Source organism: Pundamilia nyererei, unplaced genomic scaffold (assembly GCF_000239375.1).
Source record: "Pundamilia nyererei isolate P.nyererei 1_Seehausen unplaced genomic scaffold, PunNye1.0 scaffold00144, whole genome shotgun sequence".
Classification (NCBI taxonomy): Eukaryota; Metazoa; Chordata; class Actinopteri; order Cichliformes; family Cichlidae; genus Pundamilia; species Pundamilia nyererei.
Window position 1 is genome coordinate 386,373 of NW_005187545.1, and position 20,536 is coordinate 406,908.

The window sequence follows — 20,536 nt, forward strand, 5'->3', positions numbered from 1 at the left end:
CTCTTTGTGCATCATTCTGTCCCTGTGTCATCCAGGTGCCAGCCTCCACGTGGCAGACAGCCGTTACTTTTGGTTCCACCACAGTGAAGGCGACACCATGAGCGTCCAGGACCCTCGAGACATGGACCTCTGCTCGGCATTGTGGGCCGTGGTTGCTTATGTCGTGGCAGACCTGCAGGAAATGCTGCCCAGATAGCACGACCTGCTGTGAACTGTACATCTTTACATAAAGCAAAACTCTTGTTAAATTATATTTCTAAAAAAGACTTGATCCAAAGTCCATTCAGATGAAAAACTGACATTCTGTTCAAAATGATTTCTTTCTTTTTGTTTCAAGACAAACTGCCACCTTTGCTATACCATCTACAAAATGCCTTGTGTAGATTAGTTAGTGACACAAACTGATCAGCCGTCTTGTGATACAACATAGATCCTCTTTTTTGCACGACAGTATAACCATCGATAAAAGCTTAACAGCTGTTTCATTTTGCACAAATCCACTCCTCCGAGTTTGTGTTTTTTCCATCTGCCCACATGCAGCTTTCTGCACCATCTTTATACTTATCAACCACACTGTGTTTGTGTGCTGTTCCCTTTATTGTTACTAAAACTGAATCTGAAGCAGAGGGTAGAGCAACCATGGCAGTTTGTCTTGAAACAACTGTAATATTCACATTATGACTTTTTTTTTTCCATGAAAAAGTTTTTCGACTCGAAATTTTAACTTTATTCTCAAAATGATCTATACATGTTTTTCTTAATGTGGCCCTAATACTCCTTCGTATCAAAGAGATGCTTTTACATAATGATTTTTAACACAGAAGAGTATATTATGTTATGAATGAGGAGAAATTATTTTTTTAATGAATATGTTTTTAAATTTAGGGTTATTGTAGACAAGGAGGGATAAAATATAGATCTGAGTGCTGTAATGTTATGTGCAATAGGAGGTTTGTTTAAGGTGTGTGAAACTAAAGAAATGGATTACAAAGTTGGGGAACTCCTGAGTCCACGTCTTTCTCTGTTTCTAGTCTTCTTTAAGGAACCTTTAAAAGCTGTAATGGTTTTCACTTTAAGAAAAAAAATCATTTGTGGTTAATTTTTCTAAGTATTTTCAGAGTCTTTGTATTTCCCCCAGTGCCAGTTTCAGTTTAAGTAACAGCTGACATTGATCGTACTACACATTAACACCCATCTTCTCATTAGCTGCAGTTCTTTCTTTTAATGTTGTTTCTGTGAAAAAAGGGGGAAGAATGACACCAGAGCAAATCACACTACACATCTAGTTCACAGAAAGAAGAAGAAGAAAGCAGAATAGACGAGCAGGAGCAGATATGATGGTGGATCACACATGGGAGGAGAGGAAGTAAAGATTATTAATCACTTTGTGCGTGTTATGTAGACCATCACAGCAGCTGCAACAAACACAGCTGGGATCTCTTACCCCATGCACTGACAAGTCAGCACTTCCAGTGGGTGAAGTCAAGGATAGTCAGCCAGCCAGATAAACTCAGCGTGTGTGTTGAAACACGGAAATTATCAGCTTTGTGTCGTGTCTGGTGAGATCTTCATGTGTCAGTAACACTGACTCACATTCAGACAGTTGTGGTAATGAAGGAACAGTCTGCATCTGTGGGTGTTTTGCATGCTCGAGTTAAACATATGTGCCAGTGACGTGTCCTATTTAAAGCACAGTGCTTTCTGAATTTATTTTATCCTGCTTGACTGAATTTCAGTATCCTCAAATATTCATCCCGAATGGACGCCATTATTCCATGATGTAGCGAGCAGTGTTGCTTTATTTTACTTACCAATGAATTGGCTAGTTGGAATATTGCAAGGAAAATGGCAAAGGCTTTCTCAATTGCTTGTGACCTCTTATTCACAAGGTGTTACCACAGCAGATAGCTCCACTGATATTTATGCCGGATGCCCTTCCTGGCACAATCCCAAAGGGTTTTCTGTCTCCTCCCAGGATCAGATCCGGTCAAAAGTATCCAAGATCAAACTGATCGTTCATTTGTTAAGCAAATCTGTAAACCATGACACTGTGCTTAACGTGTCTTTTTTTGTCCAAACATGAAACATATTCATTTCCTTTCTGGAGTAATCCGATAGTCTGAATCAACCAGAAGACATCAGGCAGGCTAGCAAATCAAAACAATCAATTTCAAATGTAATCTGTTTACTTTGGAGAACCAGACTTATTAAAGCATGCTTGGTTTATGTACAGTTGTGGTCAGACGTTTACATCCACTCATCATGGGGATGAATGTCATGGTAATTTGAGGCTTTTCATCATTTCTTTGAGATGTTCTTTTTCTATGGTGGAATGACTGTAGTGCATACATCTTTAATGACTTTTAAAAAACAGGTTGAAACTATTTTGGGTTTTCTCTAACCCACTCAGGGTCAAAAGTACAGATACAGGCTTGCATTTATTTCTACACTGACTTAAATCTTTTAATAAGTGGTGCTACGACTTGTCTTTTTGCTTTTTAGCCTTTATGACAGGAGAAAGACATGCAGCAAATGGCCAGATTTCAACCAGCTCTCTGTACTAGCCGTAGCAGCATATGGGTTCCCTGATTAATCCAGTGAGCTAAACCAGCACCCTACAACAACCTTTGACTTGACATGGCCAAAGCCTATTAACTTCTCATTAGTGCTCATGCTTGACCACAACTTGTGGTTTGCCTTTGCCAATATAAAAGGGATTTGATCAACAGCACTCACTGGATTGGCCAATACTGGGAAAGTCCAAGGAACTCAGGGAATCTCTAAGAAGAATTATAGGTTTTCACAAGTTGGGAAAGTCTCTTGGAGCCATTTCTAAACAACTACAGATTTCAAGATCAGCATTTCAAAGAACTGTATTTAAGATTTGTCACCAAGATCTCAAAGAAGACCCAAACTGTCGCCCTCAAATGACTGGAGGTTGGTTAGGATGTTCAGGATCAGCCCAGGAACCACCAAAGCTCAACCCTGGCATGAACTGAAAACTACTGAAACACCAGCGTGACGGTCCACAGTGAAGTAAGTTTTACTGGACTGAGAGGGTGCCGACAAAGAAAAAAGCCCCTGCTCCAAAACAAATGTCTTTGAGAGAGACTGAAAGTTGCAGCTGCCCACATGAACAAGCCAAAAGTGTTCTTGAGAAAGATTTTGTGGTCGATACAAAAAGCCGTGTGGCCACAACAAGCGGTACCTTTGGAGGAGTAAAGGTGAGGCTTTCAAAGCTAAGAACATACCACCCGTCAAGCATGTTGGTGGTAGCATCATACTCTGGGCTGTTTTCCTACCGGTACATTTCACAAAGTGCATGAAATTATGGAGGACTACTCTTCAACTTCACCTCAGATTGACAGCTAGATGGTTAAAACCTGGATATAGTTAGGTTTTCCAACAGGATAATGATCCCAAACACAAAACAAAACTGGTTGTGGAAAGGATAAGGAGGCTAACATTAAACTTTTGGAATGACCTTCCCAAAGCCTCAACCCGAAAATTTGTGGACTATGCTTAGAAGTCTGTGCTGGGAAACCAACTGATTTAAATGAACTCTACCAATTCTGCCAAGAATGTGGGTCAAAGATCAAGAAGCCAGAAGTGTATTGATGAATTCTCAAAAGTGACTGGTTGCCAAGGGATTTATAACAAAATATTAGTGGGGGTATGTATATATATTTTATTCTATATGTATACGTCTGACCCTGTGTAGATTAAAGAAAACCTAAAATAAATTCAAACTTGTGCAAACAATTCTTTTTGAAAGTCATTAATGATGTTTTCTGTACAGTCAGTCCACTCTGGAAAAGAAACACGTCAAAGAAATCATTAAAACCCAGAAATCATTACCATGACATACATCCTCAAGATGAGTGGACATAAACTTTTGATAGCTGTATATTACTCCGCATATGGCACCACCTTGTGGACAATTCCAACATTGCATTATCCTGCCGACAATAAAAAAGGTCTAAGTAACAGAAAACAAAAACTTGTTTTTCTGATAACTTTATTATTCAATGATTTTACACATGAGATAAAAAGGAGCAGCTGAAAACGTGCTAACAGGCATTTTTAGCAAACAGATTTTCACAGAGCATCAAAAAAGTGACAGGGTGAAATGAACAGATTCACATGGATACATCTTCAAACAGTAAAAATAACTTTACAGTAGGGGTGTTCACGTAGCCACGGGCCTTCTGGAGTTGAAAACCTTGATCCCATTTTGCATTGAAGACCGAGCGTATTTGGTCAGGAGGGCTCCGGTGGTCTGTTTCTCTCCACACAGATCTCTGGATGAGGAAATGGAGCGTTACACATTGTAATAAGCAAAAAATGGGACTCGGGTTACTCACAAGCTCTTTGTGTTTCTTTAATTAAAGCCCTTAATAATTTGTATGGATAACACTAACTGTATGTATGGTGTTATATCCTCCTCTGTCCATTTCTCTCGGAGTGTAAAAAGGTGGTTAAAACGTTCCACCGTGTCCTCTGGGAGGTCCTCCACACGCAGCAGGCAGATGGTCTCCGGGCGGGAAGTGCGGTCCAACAGGACAATGCCCTGGAAGATATACAATACAGACAACACCAGTCAGGAAACTAAGCTAAACTCTGGAAAGTAGCTTCTCAAACACAACGGGATACACACTGGCTTAAGAGAGAAACAGAGAAAAACTCAGTAAACTAAAGATATGTCTGGGGAATCCTATGGATAAGTGAATGCCAAGCCTGTGAGGATTTCCTTAATTAAAAACAATGAAAATGCCCCCAAATACACAGCTTATATTCTAACTCCCAACACTTTTCTCACTCTGAATACATCATAAAGGACAAAAGGTGTACAGGTTCACCTTTAGCTGGTCCAGTCTTGTACTCATGCCCTCTGGGATGCTCTGCTGCCAGACCTCCTGAAACTCCTTCAGGTTGAACTTGACAGCATTGTGCAGCAGCATCAGTGCTATACCCCAACAGACTTTGTCCTCATTTAGTGCATAAAACACTTCATCTGTATAGATAAAGGACACAAAACACATTTCATTACCAAGCAGCTGAGAATTGTGTGCAATCCTTCTAGTTTTGTGGTGCGAAGGTCAAATTTTCACCATTTTCAGTATAGCGTTTCCCATAGCAGTTCAAACAGTGCTCGATCATCTCTCTGTGAACAGAAAAGGAAACATCACTATGTAGCCATAAAGTACAAGCTCAGAAAGTCACTATAGCCTCTTAAACTGTGTCACTTGGGTATGTTAAAAACAATCACTGCAACTTTACTCCATCTGCATCTTTATGTTACTATTTGTTGATCTCTGGAGGTGAAGATAAGGATCACAGACCTGGGCTCGAGTGGGGCCAGCTCATCTAAACTGGTCTGAAGGGGAACCCTGCTGAAGGCCCAAGACTCAGAGTCCACCAGCTGAGTCACATGACCAAGCAGCTTCATCTCATAGTCAAAGTCCAGAACGCGCCAGTAGCCTGGAAGCAAAAAGGATGCTCTTGTTGAAGAGCTGGTAGCTATCTGTTTTGTCATGATGTTAAATAAAAATGACGTCACTGTTTACCATCTATCTGACAGGCGTGGATGGTCTCTAAGTGTGTCCTTATCTCCTCTTCACTGGCCTGAATCCTCTCCAGCAGATCCTGCATTGTGTACTGGGAACAGGGCAAACTGGTTACTAACAGCTACAGCAACATCAGCATCGACATGAAAAGATCTAACGGGGTGTATTCACCCTGTTCTCTGTATTCTCCTGCTGCCCTCCTAACGCAGGTCCTTCGTAAGGATTTTCCATTAAAAGCCTCTTTAGCTTCTTCAGTCTTGGTCGCTGTTTCCTCAGTTCCCAGTAGCTGTTACAAAACCCCCATATCTGCAACAGGAATCTATTGTTATGCACCGACTATAAGTTTGTGCTTGTCAGTCAAAGAAGGACACCCGTGTAGGTCCTACCTGAGCGTGCACAACATGAGAGCTGTCCTCGGTGTCGGTCAGCTGGTCTGGTGTTCTGCATCCAGGAAGAAACAGCAGCAGGTTGGATGTGTCAGCTATTTTTAGACTGTAGGTCTTGTCGTCGCTACAAACCACTGCATGTTCGTCTTTATCGCCCCGAATCACTAGACTGGCAAAGAGGAAAAAAAGTTAGTTATTAGTTATCACCAGGTAAACTTAACTTTCAAGTTTGCCTAGCTGGACCCTTTTGCCTTTAATCTTCATGGACTGGATTAAACAAGTTGCTGGAAACATTTCTTTGTCCATGTTGGCATCATACAGTTGCTGCAGATTCGTCAGCTGCACATCCATAATAACAACCCCCCCTGTTTCACCACATCCCAAAGGTGCTCTACTGGGTGGAGATGTGGTGACTGTGGATACAAGGAACCAGTTTGAGATGATTTGAGTTTTTGTATGTTATCCTGTTGGAAGCAGCCATCACGAGATGTGTACACTCACGAAAGGATCGATAGCCACAATATTCAGGTAGGCTGTGGCTTTTAAACGATGGTCCTTTAGCACTAACGTGTGTCAAGAAAATCTCTCTCCCTGTCTTACAAAACCACCACAAGTCTGAACTGTTTTCATGAAAAATACTGACCATACCATCTGAATGTGACAGCAGAAATTGAGAGTATTCAGACCAGGCAATGTTTTTCAACTCTGTTGTCCAATTTTGACCGGTCTGTGCAAAGTGTAGCCTCAGTTTCCTGTTCTTAGCTGACAGGGGTGACACCTGGTGTGGTGTTCTGCTGCTGTACTCCATCTGCTTCGGTGTTTGACCTGTTGTGCATTCAGAGATGCTTTTTCAGACCGTGGCTGTAACAAGTGAATATTTGAGTTACTGTTGCCTTCCTGCTAGCTTTAAGTGGTCATTCTCCTTTGTTCCCTGACATTAACAAGGGATTTTCTCCCAGAAAAACAGCCACTCGCTGGATATTATCTCTCTTCAGGCCACTCTATTTAAATCCCAGTAGATCAGCGGTTTCTGAAATACTCAGACCAACCTGCCTGGCACCAACAACCAATGTTCAAAGTCACTTAAACCACCCTTCTTCCCCATTCTAAAACTCAATTTGAACTTCAGGAGGTTATCTTGACCATGTCTACATCCCTAAATGCACTGAGCTACTGCTATGAATAGATATTTGCGTTATATGTGCAGTTGAACAGGTATACCTAAAAAAGTGGTCAATTAGTTTATATTTACATATAGCTACATGCACGTCCACCCTGCACTTCAGCTCTGATTTTCTGAAGCAGAAAATTGTAGTTCCTACACTTTCACTAATCAATCATTAAAACCTAAATGCACAATAACTTTGAAAGGTTGTTGATTTGTTCCCCAAACTAACAGAGGAACATTTTCTTTGCTGTCAGTCTCTTCACGGGAATTTTCACTACAATCAGCTTTACCTTTGGCCAGCCTCGATGTGTTTGCAGAGTGTGTCGTCGAGCTCCATCAGGCAGTAGTCCGCAGATGAAACGTTTGGCCCAAAGGACAGACAGTGGATAGTTTTCTGTAAGTCCTCCTCTTTGAGTTTGGCGATCTGCAGAGTGGCCCGCACCTCCTCTAAAGTCCTCATTGTCAGTCAGACGGCAATAAATGGCCAACAATAACCAAAACTTTTACAGTGGGAAACAAACCAAAGCAAATACTCCTTTTCTAATAACAAACAAGTCAAAGCAATTTGATCACTCTGCCAAAGAAGGGCCGTCAAATTTCCCCGCTCTCTCTTTCGCGAGAAGGAAGTGAGGTAACCACGTTATGATGTCACGTAAAAATACCACCGGGTAGAAACTAAATACTACAGAATTATAATTGAAGCTAATTTTTAGCTAAATATCGAGCTATACTGTCAGTTAAAATATGTATAATCGTGAATATACAATAGTGCCGGACACTACATGAGCTCACGATAAATATAGATGAATTTGGAACCTAGGAACCCTTAAAAATATCTTATTTCAACCGAACATAATTTCGTAGCGGACCGAAGCTCACGTTGGGGTCAACTATTTAGAGGATGCGCTAGTAGTTTAATCTAAAATGTCCAGTTTCTCCAGATCGGCACAGGTAATCTAAGACGCTGTGGGCTGCATTAGTTCCACCTTATGTTTGTATTTTTTGTTATTTAATGGTTGCGGTTGCTGTTAGCTAGCGTCGCTGAACGGCACTGACACTGTTACATGAGAGAAATTTTAACAGCTAGCTGTGAACGAGTGCACTGCCTCCAGTAGTTAGAAGCTTTCTAAAAAAATCGAAGGTCTTATTGTCCATTTACTATAACTCTAACCTTCAGTTAGTGAAATGTACCACTTAAAACGTCTAGTCTTTGACATAACGTCGTTTCTCATATGGTTTTATCCTAGAGAGTTGCTATACTGCTATTTTGATGCTAGCTGTTTGAAACAGTTCTTCTACAGACTCTTAAGTTTTGGCTTAATATGATATTTAATCCTCGCCACCATTTCTATCTTACTTGGCTCTGTAGTAAGAAGTAAGAAATACTTTAATAATTTAAACACATGATCTAGTGTTTAAAAAAATGATGATCATGTGCCACCTGTATTTACCAGAAAATGCATTTCACCTGTTCTAAATGATTTATTGATATATATTTTATCTCATCAAAGATGTCTTGTCATTTTGAACCAGAAAGAGTATTTCTGTAACCAGGTAGAAGCTGCTCAGTTACAAATGTTACAAATGTCTTGTTGTGACACCAGTTCTATAAATATATTTTAACTGGGAGAAAGGATTGGGTTGATTATAACGTAGACATTAAAAAATATATACAAACACTGGCAATCACTTTTTACCCTGAGGTTTACAAGATGGTAGCGAGACTTTGTTATGATGTATGATTTTGAGTTTTGATGCTGAAAGTTTTGTTTGGAGTGACCAGGATAGCTAAGATTAGAAATGAGGGACAGGTCAGGTTAAGTGTTTTGGAGAAAGATATCAGAAGAAACCAGAAGACGTCCAGTACCTTTGTTTTCTCTCTTAGCAGCTGACTAATTGCTGAAAGGTTAGGATATTAAAATTGTCTACAAGGAAGAGTAAACATTTTGCCAACTATAGTTTGAAGGGGACAGTTTGGCATGTCCATTATTTTAAGCTGCCCATCTTTACAATTTTGGAGCTTGGAAAATTAACAGGCCTTCTTTGGTTTCTGATGCTGAGATGTCTCGGCTTGTTAGCATATGTAATTTAAGTTTTTCCCCTTGACTTCGTTCAGCAATGGGCGACCTTTGCCCGTTCCTGGTTCCTGATTGATGCCAGGATGCAGCCGCCTGGGAAGATTGCAACTATGTGTTCTATTAGATTACAGGGGAAACACAAACCTATCTACCATGCTCTGAGTGAGTAGGAACTCCATCTCACACTCACCAGACAGTCATGAACAAATTCTCACTGTAACTCACTTTAACGGTTTCATTGTGTATATATGAAGTATTGTTTTTAAACCACAACAAACCCTTAGTTTAAGCATGTTGTGGTACAGCACTGCAGAGGTAAAAGCTGAAGCAGCACTTGAAGTAAGAACTTTATTTCTTAAAGTTCTCCTTTAAGAGAACTTTACCCATTATTCTACAGTGGTGCTAATTGCAGTCATTGTGCAAATGTACTGTTTATAAGGTTGGGGAAACCTGCAGTCAGCTGAGACTGGATGAGCAATGAAACATTTCTACCACTGAAAACACTACATCCAGTTAAACAGAATCAGTTTTTGGGATTTCCTCGTCTGGATTATGACATTATGACAGAAACATCTACTTTTATATAGAACTGCCACATGGTGGCAGCAGAGGACAAGCTTTAAAAATGTTTTTCCCTTCCTTCTCAGTTATACTTTGGAATAACAATATGTTTTAGTAAAGCTAAGCCTTAGGAAGGCTTAGCTTTACTAAAACAAGGTAGCTGCTGCTCTTAGTAGTGGCATCATTGGTAGAGCAGCTATATGTGCTAGTCTTCCTCTCTTTAAAACAAAATAATGTGGCCTTTTAATCATGCATTGAGCCTGAAAACAAACCTGTTGAACATCTTCACAGGTGACTGTGGTGACCATGTGGTGGTAATAAACAGCAAGCACATAGCTTTCTCTGGGAACAAATGGGAACAGAAAGTCTACTCATCACACACGGGGTAAGTGTATAGTGCCATCTGTCATGATTTTAATTTCATGTTTCCAGTTCAAAGCAGGACAAAGTGAGGCCTACATAAAGCTTTGTTTAGTCTGCTGCCAACAGTGATGTAAATGAGGTTTTTTGGGTCACTGAACAGCAGAAATACTCGTTTATGTCTGATTTGACTTTGTTGCTGTGTAAGCTCAGTCTGAAAAGTTAAATCAGAATTTTCGAGTTTCTTCCTGCAACATTTTTCTGGCAGTTGTATGAAAAGAAATCCTCAGATTTAGAATAAACTGTGTTTCATTGTTTCACGTCACAGTCTCTCGTCTTCTGACTCAAAGTCTGCATCCACACACGCCTCCTAATGAGAGCAGCAGCCACTGCTTCACAAAACATTATAATTAAAAATTACCTTTGGATTTTCAGTGAGCCTGCTGGCTTTCACATGAACATATAAATACTGCAGTAAATGTTGCCTTCAGCATGTGTATTTCTGTAAAATGGACAGCATGATGTTGGGCTAATTTGAAAAAATAATCCGAACTGGTAACTAAAAAAGCATCATCAGAGCAATAAATGCCAATTTCAGTTCATGAAATAAAATTGAACTGGCAGAGATTTGTTGTAAATTTTTTCATTTTCCTTTAAAGGTACCCTGGTGGATTCAAACAAGTCACAGCTGCTCAGCTCCATCATAAGGACCCAAAAGCTGTAAGTGCTGCTGGCTTCTGTTCTCCTCTTTGTGTGGTTTAGAGTGAATTTTAAACCTTAGCTCACACCAAGAATTTGATTATATTGTAGGTATGATTAATTAAACCACACAGAGATAAGTGTGCCACATGCTCTGCAGTGGAGGTGCTTCCTGGTTTGACACTCATCCCTTTCCTCGTATGTGCTGCTCATGCATATTAATATAAAGTGCTGAGGAGTGGGATTAAGCAGCAGTGGATTTGTGCTGGTTGATGGAGGTGTTTTGATATTTTCTGAAACTCAGACCAAGAATGTCAGTTTAAGGATAATTCTTGGGATTTTGGTTGTGATGCATATTTATGATTTCAAGGTAATGAACTCTTCTCCTGTGTAGAAGGAAGAGTAGAGCCCAGTGTGGCAGCTTTTTTACATAATATTTTACATGCATCCATGATTATTCCAGGCAAACTTACTGTGACCTGCATACTGTATTTAACAGATGATGCAAACTCCTGTGTTACTTAGCAGCGACTCAAAAAACAGGAACAACAACAGAACAGGAGCTGAAGGATAACTCTAGTGAGGGTGATTGATTCTTTTTATTGAATCAGTCCTGACACAAATGTGTACTCTGGTGTCACGTCATTATAATCAAAATGGGCACTGTAGTTGGTTGGTGCTGCAGGCTCCTCCAGTGTGCAAGATACTGAACCCCAAGTTACCCCCAATGCATCTGCTGGAGAGTGCATGTGTGACAGATAAAAGCTCTAAAGTATAAAAAGTGTGTGTGTGTGTGGGGCTCGTAGGAGAAAGAGCTACGAGTGCACAAATAAAATAGAAAAGAATCAGCCCGTTTACCATTTACACACTGAAAATAAAAGATACATTCAGCTGCTCCCTTATTCATCTGGGACACTTACTAGAAAACCAGATGTGTATTATTCTGCACCTCTACACAGTCCCTGAACACCTCAATACTTCTGGTTAGAGGTGATTAGAAAATAACAGCATCCAGCTGTTTTAGGAAGTTTTTTTTTTAACCCTTGAAAAAAATGTCTTTGAAAAGAAATGATGAGAAAATGATGAATGAACTCGAGGCACACAGACGGGGTGAAGATATAAATGAATAAATATGAATATAAGGGAAAGAAAATCTCCACAGGTCCTCATTCAAACGTTACAAAAATGACAGAGACATCAGTGGGTGAAAAGAAGTGCACATAGTCGTAACTCAAGTACATGCCTCACTATAGTCAGTCCCATACTTACAGCATTTTCTGTTTCATTAAATATTAAATCCATTAAGTATTGGAGAATATCTATCATGATTTTTTCCCCCCAGACATCTATCAAACATTTTTTTTTAAATTTTAAATATATAAAAGTGAGTTTTGCATGTTAAGGCCTCGCCTGAAGCTGTGTGAAGGATAAGCATGCCTCTGCAGTGGTGCACTCAGTAAGTCTGTTTTTTGCAGAAGTTGTGGGTTTGTAGACTTTTTTCCCATATGCAGCTAGTGAAGGCTAAAAGTACACCGTAAAATTGCTCCTGACATGCGGGAATGACTCGATGTAGGTGCATGACCTGCACTGGTCTCCAGTCTGAAGTGCACTAAACCAGAAGAGACATGCACTAAGCTGCTGGTTTCAGGCCAGTCAGCGACCACAGACGTGCATCCTGAAGGTGATTTAGTTGATGTGACATTTGAAGGGTTGGCGTGCGAAGAGGAAGAAATAGATTTGGACACACAAATGATTTGTCAGCACTGCGTCTGTCCAACATCTCTCTCAATCCAGTAACTTCATCCAAGTTGTGTAACCTGCTTCACATTGAGGAACAATTTAGAAGAAAATATAAGAAAAACAGAAAATTTGTTGCTATAAACACAGACTTTTGAAAATATTTTTATGTCAATATTTTCATTGTCCTTCTCCTCTCCAGATCGTAAGGTTAGCAGTTTACGGCATGCTGCCTCGGAACCTGCACCGGCGCACCATGATGCAGCGATTACACATCTTTCCTGAAGATGTAAGCCCTGTTTCACATCATCTCACTAATCAAAGACAGTCAGGGTACATTAAGAGAATGAGTGCATGGCTGTGAGGTTAAGGTTTTTTACTAAATCTGGTTGTTGTTGTCCTCTTGTCAGAAGCGCTAGTCTCTCTCCCTTTTGTCTAAAGCTTTACTTATCAGCAGTTCTGGTCGGCAAGGTGGTGCAGTGGTTAGCACTGTTGGCTCACAGCAAGAAGGTTCTAAGTTCGGCTCCACCATCTGGCTGGGTTCTTTCTGTGTGGCGTTTGCATGTTCTCCCCGTGTCTACATGGGTTCTCTCCGGGTACTCCAGCTTCCTCCCACAGTCCAAACACATGCAGTTAGTGGGGTTAAGCTAATTAGTGATTCTAAATTGCCCATAGATGTGGATGTGAGTGTGAATGGTTGTCTGTCTCAATTTGTTACCCTGTGACAGACTAGCAACCTGTTCAGAGTGTACCCCGTCTCTTGTCCTATGACAAGGATAAGCGGTAGAGGATGGATGGATTGTCAGCAGCTCTATATTTACGATGCGTCACCAAGAATATTGAGGAACCAGAGTTGTCTCGTGACTCTGCACTTCATCTCATGAATCTTTAAGGCCATTGTTTCACTTTCTGCTGATGCCCTAAGAAGAACAAATCACAGAAAAGGGCGAGGACTCGTGAAGATGAGCTCTTTTTAGACATTTAGACATGACATCACCGACTTCATCACTGTGTTAAAGTCATTCAGGCTTATTGTAGTTTGACTTTAATAAGCATCAACTCTGGGGAAGTGTTTAGGCTTTTGTAACTGCAGTTTTGTGTGTCACTTGGTGCTAAACTGCCTCCACTCATAGGGGAGCTTGTTTGGCTTTGTTTAGACTAGTTTGCTTTAATTTTATTTTATTATTCAATTTAACCACCTCAAGGTGCTTTATATCATAAGAGAGACAATACAATAAGAGAGAAAATATCCCAACAATGTCCTACAAGCATGCACTTGGTGACAGTGGGAAGGAAAACCTCCCTTCTAACAAGAAGAAACCTCTGGCAGAGCCAGGCTCAGGGAGGGGGCCGCGACTACATTAGTGTAAATTCTTGCGCCATGTTAAAGGTGATATGTACATTTATTTGGGCCTGATGTGGTAACTTTACTGTTGCAGCTGTTACTTAAAAGTAACTAGGGTACTTAAATGCCGTCAGATTAACCCAAAGTGTGTACCTGTAACTGGCCATTTGTTCAAGAGACCCTTAGGTGGTAGTGTACACCAAAACAGTATAAAATGAGTAAATATTAAAGTTTACAGGGCGGCCAGTAAACACACCTCCAATGAATGCTAATACTGGGATTATGTAAATAGGGACGTGTAAATAAACGAGTGACTGTCGATGTCAGTGAAGTATTGTTTTCTGCCCACTGTGGAAAATGACATCTTATTGACTGCCAAAAGTCATTAAATGCAGCTGAGGCTGAATGTAAATAATGCGTCCAATCGGTTATCAGAGTTGACAAACTGTCCCGTCTCAGTCGTTGATTTAAAGCGGAGCAGATGCGTCGTATCATCGCCGCAGTGAATTATGCCTCGCGTGCATTTTTTGGCACTTGAGAGCATATTGATTGGTTTCAAATTACACTGGCTAGAGCCAGCGTCACACATCACAGCCTCTGGAATGAATTTAACATAAAAAGTGCTTGATGGGCTGTTAACTGACACACGGGGTCCATCTAAATATCAGCGGATTGTAATTACTATCATGGTGGGAGTGCCATCATCAGGTATTTTGATTTGTAATACTGTGAATGAATGTGTCCATATACAGAGGAACGACTGATTACCTGACTTTGGTCCTAACAGCAGAATCTAAGTAGTACTTAGAGATGGCGTTTCTAAGCCTGAGGCATTTCACAACAGTTTAGGCAGTGTTTCTATTGAACATTTGGTGTTTTTTTTGATTATTTATTTTTCTTTTCCTCCGTGTTATTCCCAGCTTAAAACCTCCTCCAGGCCTTTGAATAAGGCACCATTTGTAACACACAGTCTCCTTATTTGTGTCAGTTGCTATAAATTCTTTCCTCTCTCCCATTTCCTCCCTTTTCTCTTTGAATTTTTGTGTCTTGGATCAAATGCCTTTAACGTTTCCTTCATCCACCTCTCTCCAGGAGCTGCCATATGACATTCAAGCCAACCTGACAGAGGAGCTGCCTCAGCCCAGAGAAATACCGAAGAAGCTCAGCGAGTACACTCAGGAGGAAATCGATGCCTTCCCCAGGCTGTGGACACCGTATGTAGAAGCGTAACTCTCAATTAATATCCAAAAAGAAGCCCAAACTCCCATCAGTGTTGATTTTGACAGCAAATTCTGATTTAGTTTTAGTCATAATTTAGGTATTTAAATGCTTTTAGTCAACTAAATAACATAAGATTACATCAGAGTAAATCTAAAGTTAATTCAGACGATTAAAAGAAAGCGTTTGTCGTATTTATACCGGTGAGAGTTTCTCAGTGTCTTATTTTCCTTTTCTACTCTGATCTTTCTGCCAAGTGTTGAAATGTTCTCTCGTTTTCATGAGAAACAGGGAGGATGGGCGCTGGTTTTACCAGATCAAATGTGCCCGTCTAACCTTACCGCACAAGATTACTTCTGATTGGATCACCTCCAAACTCGTCCCGCCCTTCTACACAACTTTAATTAGTTCTTATCATGCAATCTCTCCAAAATATTTTCATCTCGTTTTTATTCGGGATTAAAGTATCAGTACATTCATCACATTTCATCATAGTGTTTGTTATCATCACATTTTCGTTAGGAGGAGAAAAAGGTTGTTGATGAAAATTATTGGCCAATGAAATTATCACCGTCTCCCATTTTGCTGCATTTATACTGAAGAAATTGAAACATTCATGGTGACGCGTCACACTCAGTCTTGTGTTGATGAGGATGGTCCAGAAGGGGGTGATGTTGAACTGTGTACCATCTCACAGTCCCTCTCTCTATGCCAGCCTACTCTGTTTTATCTTAAAAAAAAAATAGCAGTGCAAAGCTTTAAATTAAGCATTTAAAATGAGAAACAGACGACTTGTGAACTTGTGTGTGCGCTGGCACAATCTTCAGATATTTAAAAGACGGGAAGGTTTCGACCCAGGTTTGCCTTCTTCTGCTTTGACGCAGTCCTGTAATGTTTTCATGGTCTTACTAAGCAACACGCACACAAATGGATCTAATTCAAATGTATGACAGCTCCTTTTTTTGTGGCCATTGTGACATGACAGTTTCTCCTCAAGCAGGAAAAAAAAGTGCAACATTTTTCATCGTAACTACAAACACATGTAGCTGCGGTGCGAATGATTGTCAGCCAACTTAGAGCTGTCATTATGTGACGCGATGCACAAAGAACTGAAGTGCTGAACCACTAAGGAGCTGGCTCCTGTGTGCACTACTACATGAAAATAGGAGTAGTTGTCCCCAAGCTGACTTTTTTTCTTTTTTCTTTTTTAAGTTGATGCAAGTTGGCTTCATTGTGAGCTCGATCGAAAAGCTGTAAAAAAGTAGGACACTGTACATCGTAACGAGGAGCCAAACCTCAAAAACAGAGCAGGACGGTTCTCTCAGATGCACACTGGGAAAATCAGCTGTATTCCCTCACTTCCTGAGCACTTGGATACACAAGTTTTCTCTGAAGGATGTGTGAGAGAGCATCTGTTACTCGGCCTAATCATATTCATAGCTTTTCTGAGTCAAGTATTTTCTGGTTGGAGATTAGACTGGCATTGTGACCCGCGGTTTGCCGGCATGATAATATCGTGCCGTTCTCCCTGGCCTCAGCCGCAGTAAACATCGTTCTGACAGGTTAACGAAGAGCGTTCTCGCTTCACCTGCTCAGCAGTAGCCTTTGCATCCGTTCATCCATCAATCCATCCGTTCACCCGCGGCCCAGCTGCTTCTGAGTCAGGGTCACTGCTCTTCATCCACCGGACATGCTCAGCACCCAGGACCTCTGATGGTCTTTCTTGTACCCAGTCTGAGGTGCTTAATTCGAAAGCTTGGATTTTGTTTCTCCAGGTTGTTGTAAACATTTTAGACAGCAGCTAAATCAGGATTTAATAAATGTGTTGTTGTTATTGGCAAAGAATCCAAACCCTGCTTTCCTGCCATCGTACTTTCTCTATGTAAAACCCCCATAAACACATGAATCTATTTCTGCAGCTCGGTTTCCTTTGTGGTTTTCAGATGCTGGATGCCTCTGTGATGTCCCACAATAAATGTTAATGGGATTTTGTTAACAGGATTCGGTGCATGTTAACAATTACACTGAGCAAAATGGCAAAATTCGTCATGTTCTTCTTCCTCCTTTTTATGTGGTGTGATCTGACATTGTTTTGTTGGAAATAATGCTGATGTTTTTTGTTTGCGGTGCTGCACACACCACAAGCAAAATACCATTGATCTCCTCTGTGTCGACACAGAAATCTCAGACTCTCAGAATCAAAACCAAATCTGCTTCACAACAGTCAAATGAACAATTTAGCTCGTATGATCCTAACCTTTTGCACATTTGAACTAAACTAATATCAGTTTTTAGAATCAGTGTTTTCACCCCTCTGTATACAATTCAGCTTTTTTCCTACTTGAGTAGGAAAATATTAGTAAAGGTATTACATGCAGGTTAAAGATGATCGTTTGAATTGAGTGTGTTGGAGCAGGGAACCCCTGAAAAACCTAAAATGAGCATTCGAGTGATCAGAGTTTAGAAGCACTGCTAGTGTTATGTGGTCTAACTGTACTTTTCTGAGGCAGCAAACCAAACATGCTACTAAATAATTGAAACCACCAAGTAGATGTATTCAAACAATATAGTTATTTAGGGGCACATGAGAATAGTGTCAGCATTTGCGGGGACTGGCTCATGCAGATTTGGTTCCTAAAAGGATAGCTCCACCCCCAGGTCGAAGGTCAGGCCCTCTTCTGCTCCTCGTCCTATTGAACAGTGATGACGCAGGACGTGTTGTTAAGTAGAAAAATGCATACATGAAATTTTTAAGGTACAGTGGTGCCACACGGGGCCAATAGTTTTATTTGTGTTCTCTGACATTAGTTTTCACTCCGTGTATATGCCTTGTGCAGATATGTACAGCATGTCGGTGCTGCGTTCACCACTGCTGTCAGAGTGTGTGCCTGTGCGAGGTGATAAATGAGCTACTACTTATTGTTTACTGCTTCAATCTCCTCAGCCAATCAGTCTGTGTGCTGAGGCTGGTCGCTGTGTGGCCATCAAGGTCAAACTAATCCTGGTTTATTTAAGAGATAGGCCTCAGTCTAGTTAATATTCGCTCACACGCTGCCTCAGTCATTTTACTGATCGTGTGTGTGTGAGTGTTTCAGGGGAGATGGGGTTAAGGTCATCCAGGGCGATTCAATCGTTACCCTTTTATTAAACACACTGTTAATATTCTCTCAGAAAAACCTTGGAGCCCAGGCGAGAGATTATTATTGAATGTAAGCTCCCTGTCCACCCCTGTACAACACACACGCACACAGTCGACACACAAACAAGTGCTCAGACACAGAAAACCGACAGCATACGGGTGTAGCTGATAGCAGAGCTATTACATTTGATAACAACATTTTTTCTACTTTGTATCAAAACCAATACAGCGCGCTCTGATAATATCTGTCTGCTGCAAACTCTGCTTGAAATTAAAGCGGAAAAACTGAAAACAACGACACAGTCTCTGAAGTCATTTTGAAAAAAGGGGCGGGGGGAAAAAAGAGATAAGATCTGCCCACTCTCTCATCTGTCCCATTCTATCCATGTTTTTCCTTGTAATCGGTCCTTTCCCCACCCTTCATACTAATGCGTTGTGTTGTATTTTTTCCACAGACCTGAAGACTACAAGATGAAATGAAGGCTGCCCAATGAGACCGAGAAATGGAGGGGGGAAAAAAAGGTCTTATATCAACACAACAGTGAAAGCAGCACCATCCTCTGCTATTGATTTGTGTAAATTTAGCCCGCAGTTTATGCCTGCAGAACTGGCATCAAAGCTCGACAGCACTTAACATAACATAGATGCCAAGAACATCAACATTATCCTACCAGGGGAACCTCTCTGTCGCTCCTGTCGGCTCCAGCGCGACCGCGGTGGGCCTGAATTATCCAATGACAGCTTGAGATTTGACCATGTGGCTCAGCTGTGAGAAAAATCAGATTCTGTGGGTTTTTCCTCTGATTACACACCATGAAATGATCCGATCTGGTCCATTAAAAGTGACATCTGTTAGAGCTGATCCTGCCTTTAAAGGCTCGTGGATGCACAGTGAAACCAGTTAATGTGTAACTATATGAGAATCCCAAAATGTTAACTTGATCACGGCTGCTTTTTTTTTTTTGGTTATTAAGTTTCCATCGATAAATCTGTTCCCCTTTTAAGTGGATTGTAAAAAGGCTAATAAACAGTTTAACGAACCTCTTCTTGTCGAATGTTGTTTTTACAAAAGTGTTGTAAACTCTGGGTTTTTGACCCTTTTGCACTGTTAAACAAATGACCTAAGCCAATTCTTGTAGTCTCATTACAGATTTATTGGTTATAAAAGCAAACAAAATAGAAAATAAATAAGTCCATATTGTACCAAAGGGTGCGGTAGCGAGACACATTCCTTATTAAAGCTATTCACGGTTGACAGTTAAAATCCAGACCGGGACCAGCTCGTAGCAACACGTCTGCTGCTTGTTTTTCTGACTGCAGTGCAAGAGGGGTTCTTATTGATTTCACAGAGAGGCGAGAGGATTTTCTTCTTCTTCTTTTTTTTTTTTTTTTTTTTTTTGTAATAACAACTGACTTCAGGTCTTATTCCAGAAAGAGGTCAGAGTTCAGCCAGTGAGCAAACAGCTTCCACAGTGAGCAGGCCCAAATTTGCATAAGAAATAAAAAGGAACATAATGAACATAACAATGTTCTTTAAATTCACAAAAGCCCCCCGAAATAAAATAAAATCCAGAACAGTAACGAGCGCCAATGTTCAAATTAAAAAGAAATTATCTTTTTTTTAAGTGTGCTTCTAAGTGTTCAGGGAAAGGAGTTTGATTGGTCTGGGATTCATGTCCACTAAGAACACCACTTTTCAACAGTTGGTACAAAAACAAAGACAACCAGAGGAAACATGATTCATCATTATAAAAAAGCAGCCTGCGCAAATGTTACCAGCTGAACTAAAACAACCCAGTTAGTTACAACCAAAACAAGAGGCGCGGGTTCCACTTCCATGCAGCTCCACACAAAAGTTGCTAAATCGGCTGTGAGATGGGAAGGAACAAGTCTTACCTTGACATTATCAAATGGGCGTGGCTAAACATAGATCAGGCACTTTTCGGACCTCCCTTTTACAGAGATATGGTACAAGAGTCCACAGAGCTATTTACAATGTTTCACCTGATGGGGGTGGGGCTGGGGGATCCCACCGGGGACACGGGAGGGAAGGGACGGAAGTTCTCACCACAGTTTCAGGTGTTTTATATGCATGTCTCAGCTCTTTGCGTTTTGTGGGAACATCTGTGTTGTGTCCTTATCTTGAGGACTTTAATTCGTCTTTCATCTAAAGTCCTCCATCCTCGCTCTCCTCCATTACGTCGGCATCCCGCAAAAACCTCCCGGCGACGCCCGGTGACCTCAGCTCCACGTCTTCGGAGTAGGTGGGGCTGAAGTG

General features: G+C 40.8%; 3 protein-coding genes across 3 annotated transcripts in view; 2 read left to right on the forward strand and 1 right to left on the reverse strand.

The window, feature by feature from the left end:
• The window catches only part of LOC102203568 (carboxypeptidase Q), a 26,160-nt gene extending 25,168 nt beyond the window's left edge, over positions 1-992 (forward strand). Inside the window, exon 11 of the mRNA XM_005744439.1 lies at positions 36-992. Coding sequence (XP_005744496.1) covers positions 36-196 — 161 coding nt within the window. The 3' untranslated portion in view covers positions 197-992. The remainder of the gene's footprint in view (positions 1-35) is intronic.
• Positions 993-4,001: 3,009 nt separating this feature from the next.
• dscc1 (DNA replication and sister chromatid cohesion 1) lies at positions 4,002-7,896 on the reverse strand. The gene is made up of 9 exons (XM_005744441.2): positions 7,412-7,896; positions 5,954-6,122; positions 5,739-5,873; positions 5,568-5,658; positions 5,343-5,481; positions 5,112-5,164; positions 4,860-5,014; positions 4,422-4,570; positions 4,002-4,301 (listed from the first exon to the last, which is right to left on the reverse strand). The coding sequence occupies exons 1-9, from the start codon at positions 7,579-7,581 to the stop codon at positions 4,190-4,192; spliced, it is 1,173 nt and encodes a 390-aa protein (XP_005744498.1). The 5' UTR covers positions 7,582-7,896; the 3' UTR covers positions 4,002-4,189.
• Positions 7,897-7,968: 72 nt separating this feature from the next.
• On the forward strand, positions 7,969-19,298 carry mrpl13 (mitochondrial ribosomal protein L13). Its single transcript, XM_005744440.1, has 7 exons — positions 7,969-8,072; positions 9,238-9,361; positions 10,052-10,145; positions 10,780-10,840; positions 12,759-12,845; positions 14,994-15,115; positions 18,714-19,298. The coding sequence occupies exons 1-7, from the start codon at positions 8,046-8,048 to the stop codon at positions 18,736-18,738; spliced, it is 540 nt and encodes a 179-aa protein (XP_005744497.1). The 5' UTR covers positions 7,969-8,045; the 3' UTR covers positions 18,739-19,298.
• Positions 19,299-20,536: the final 1,238 nt, after the last annotated feature.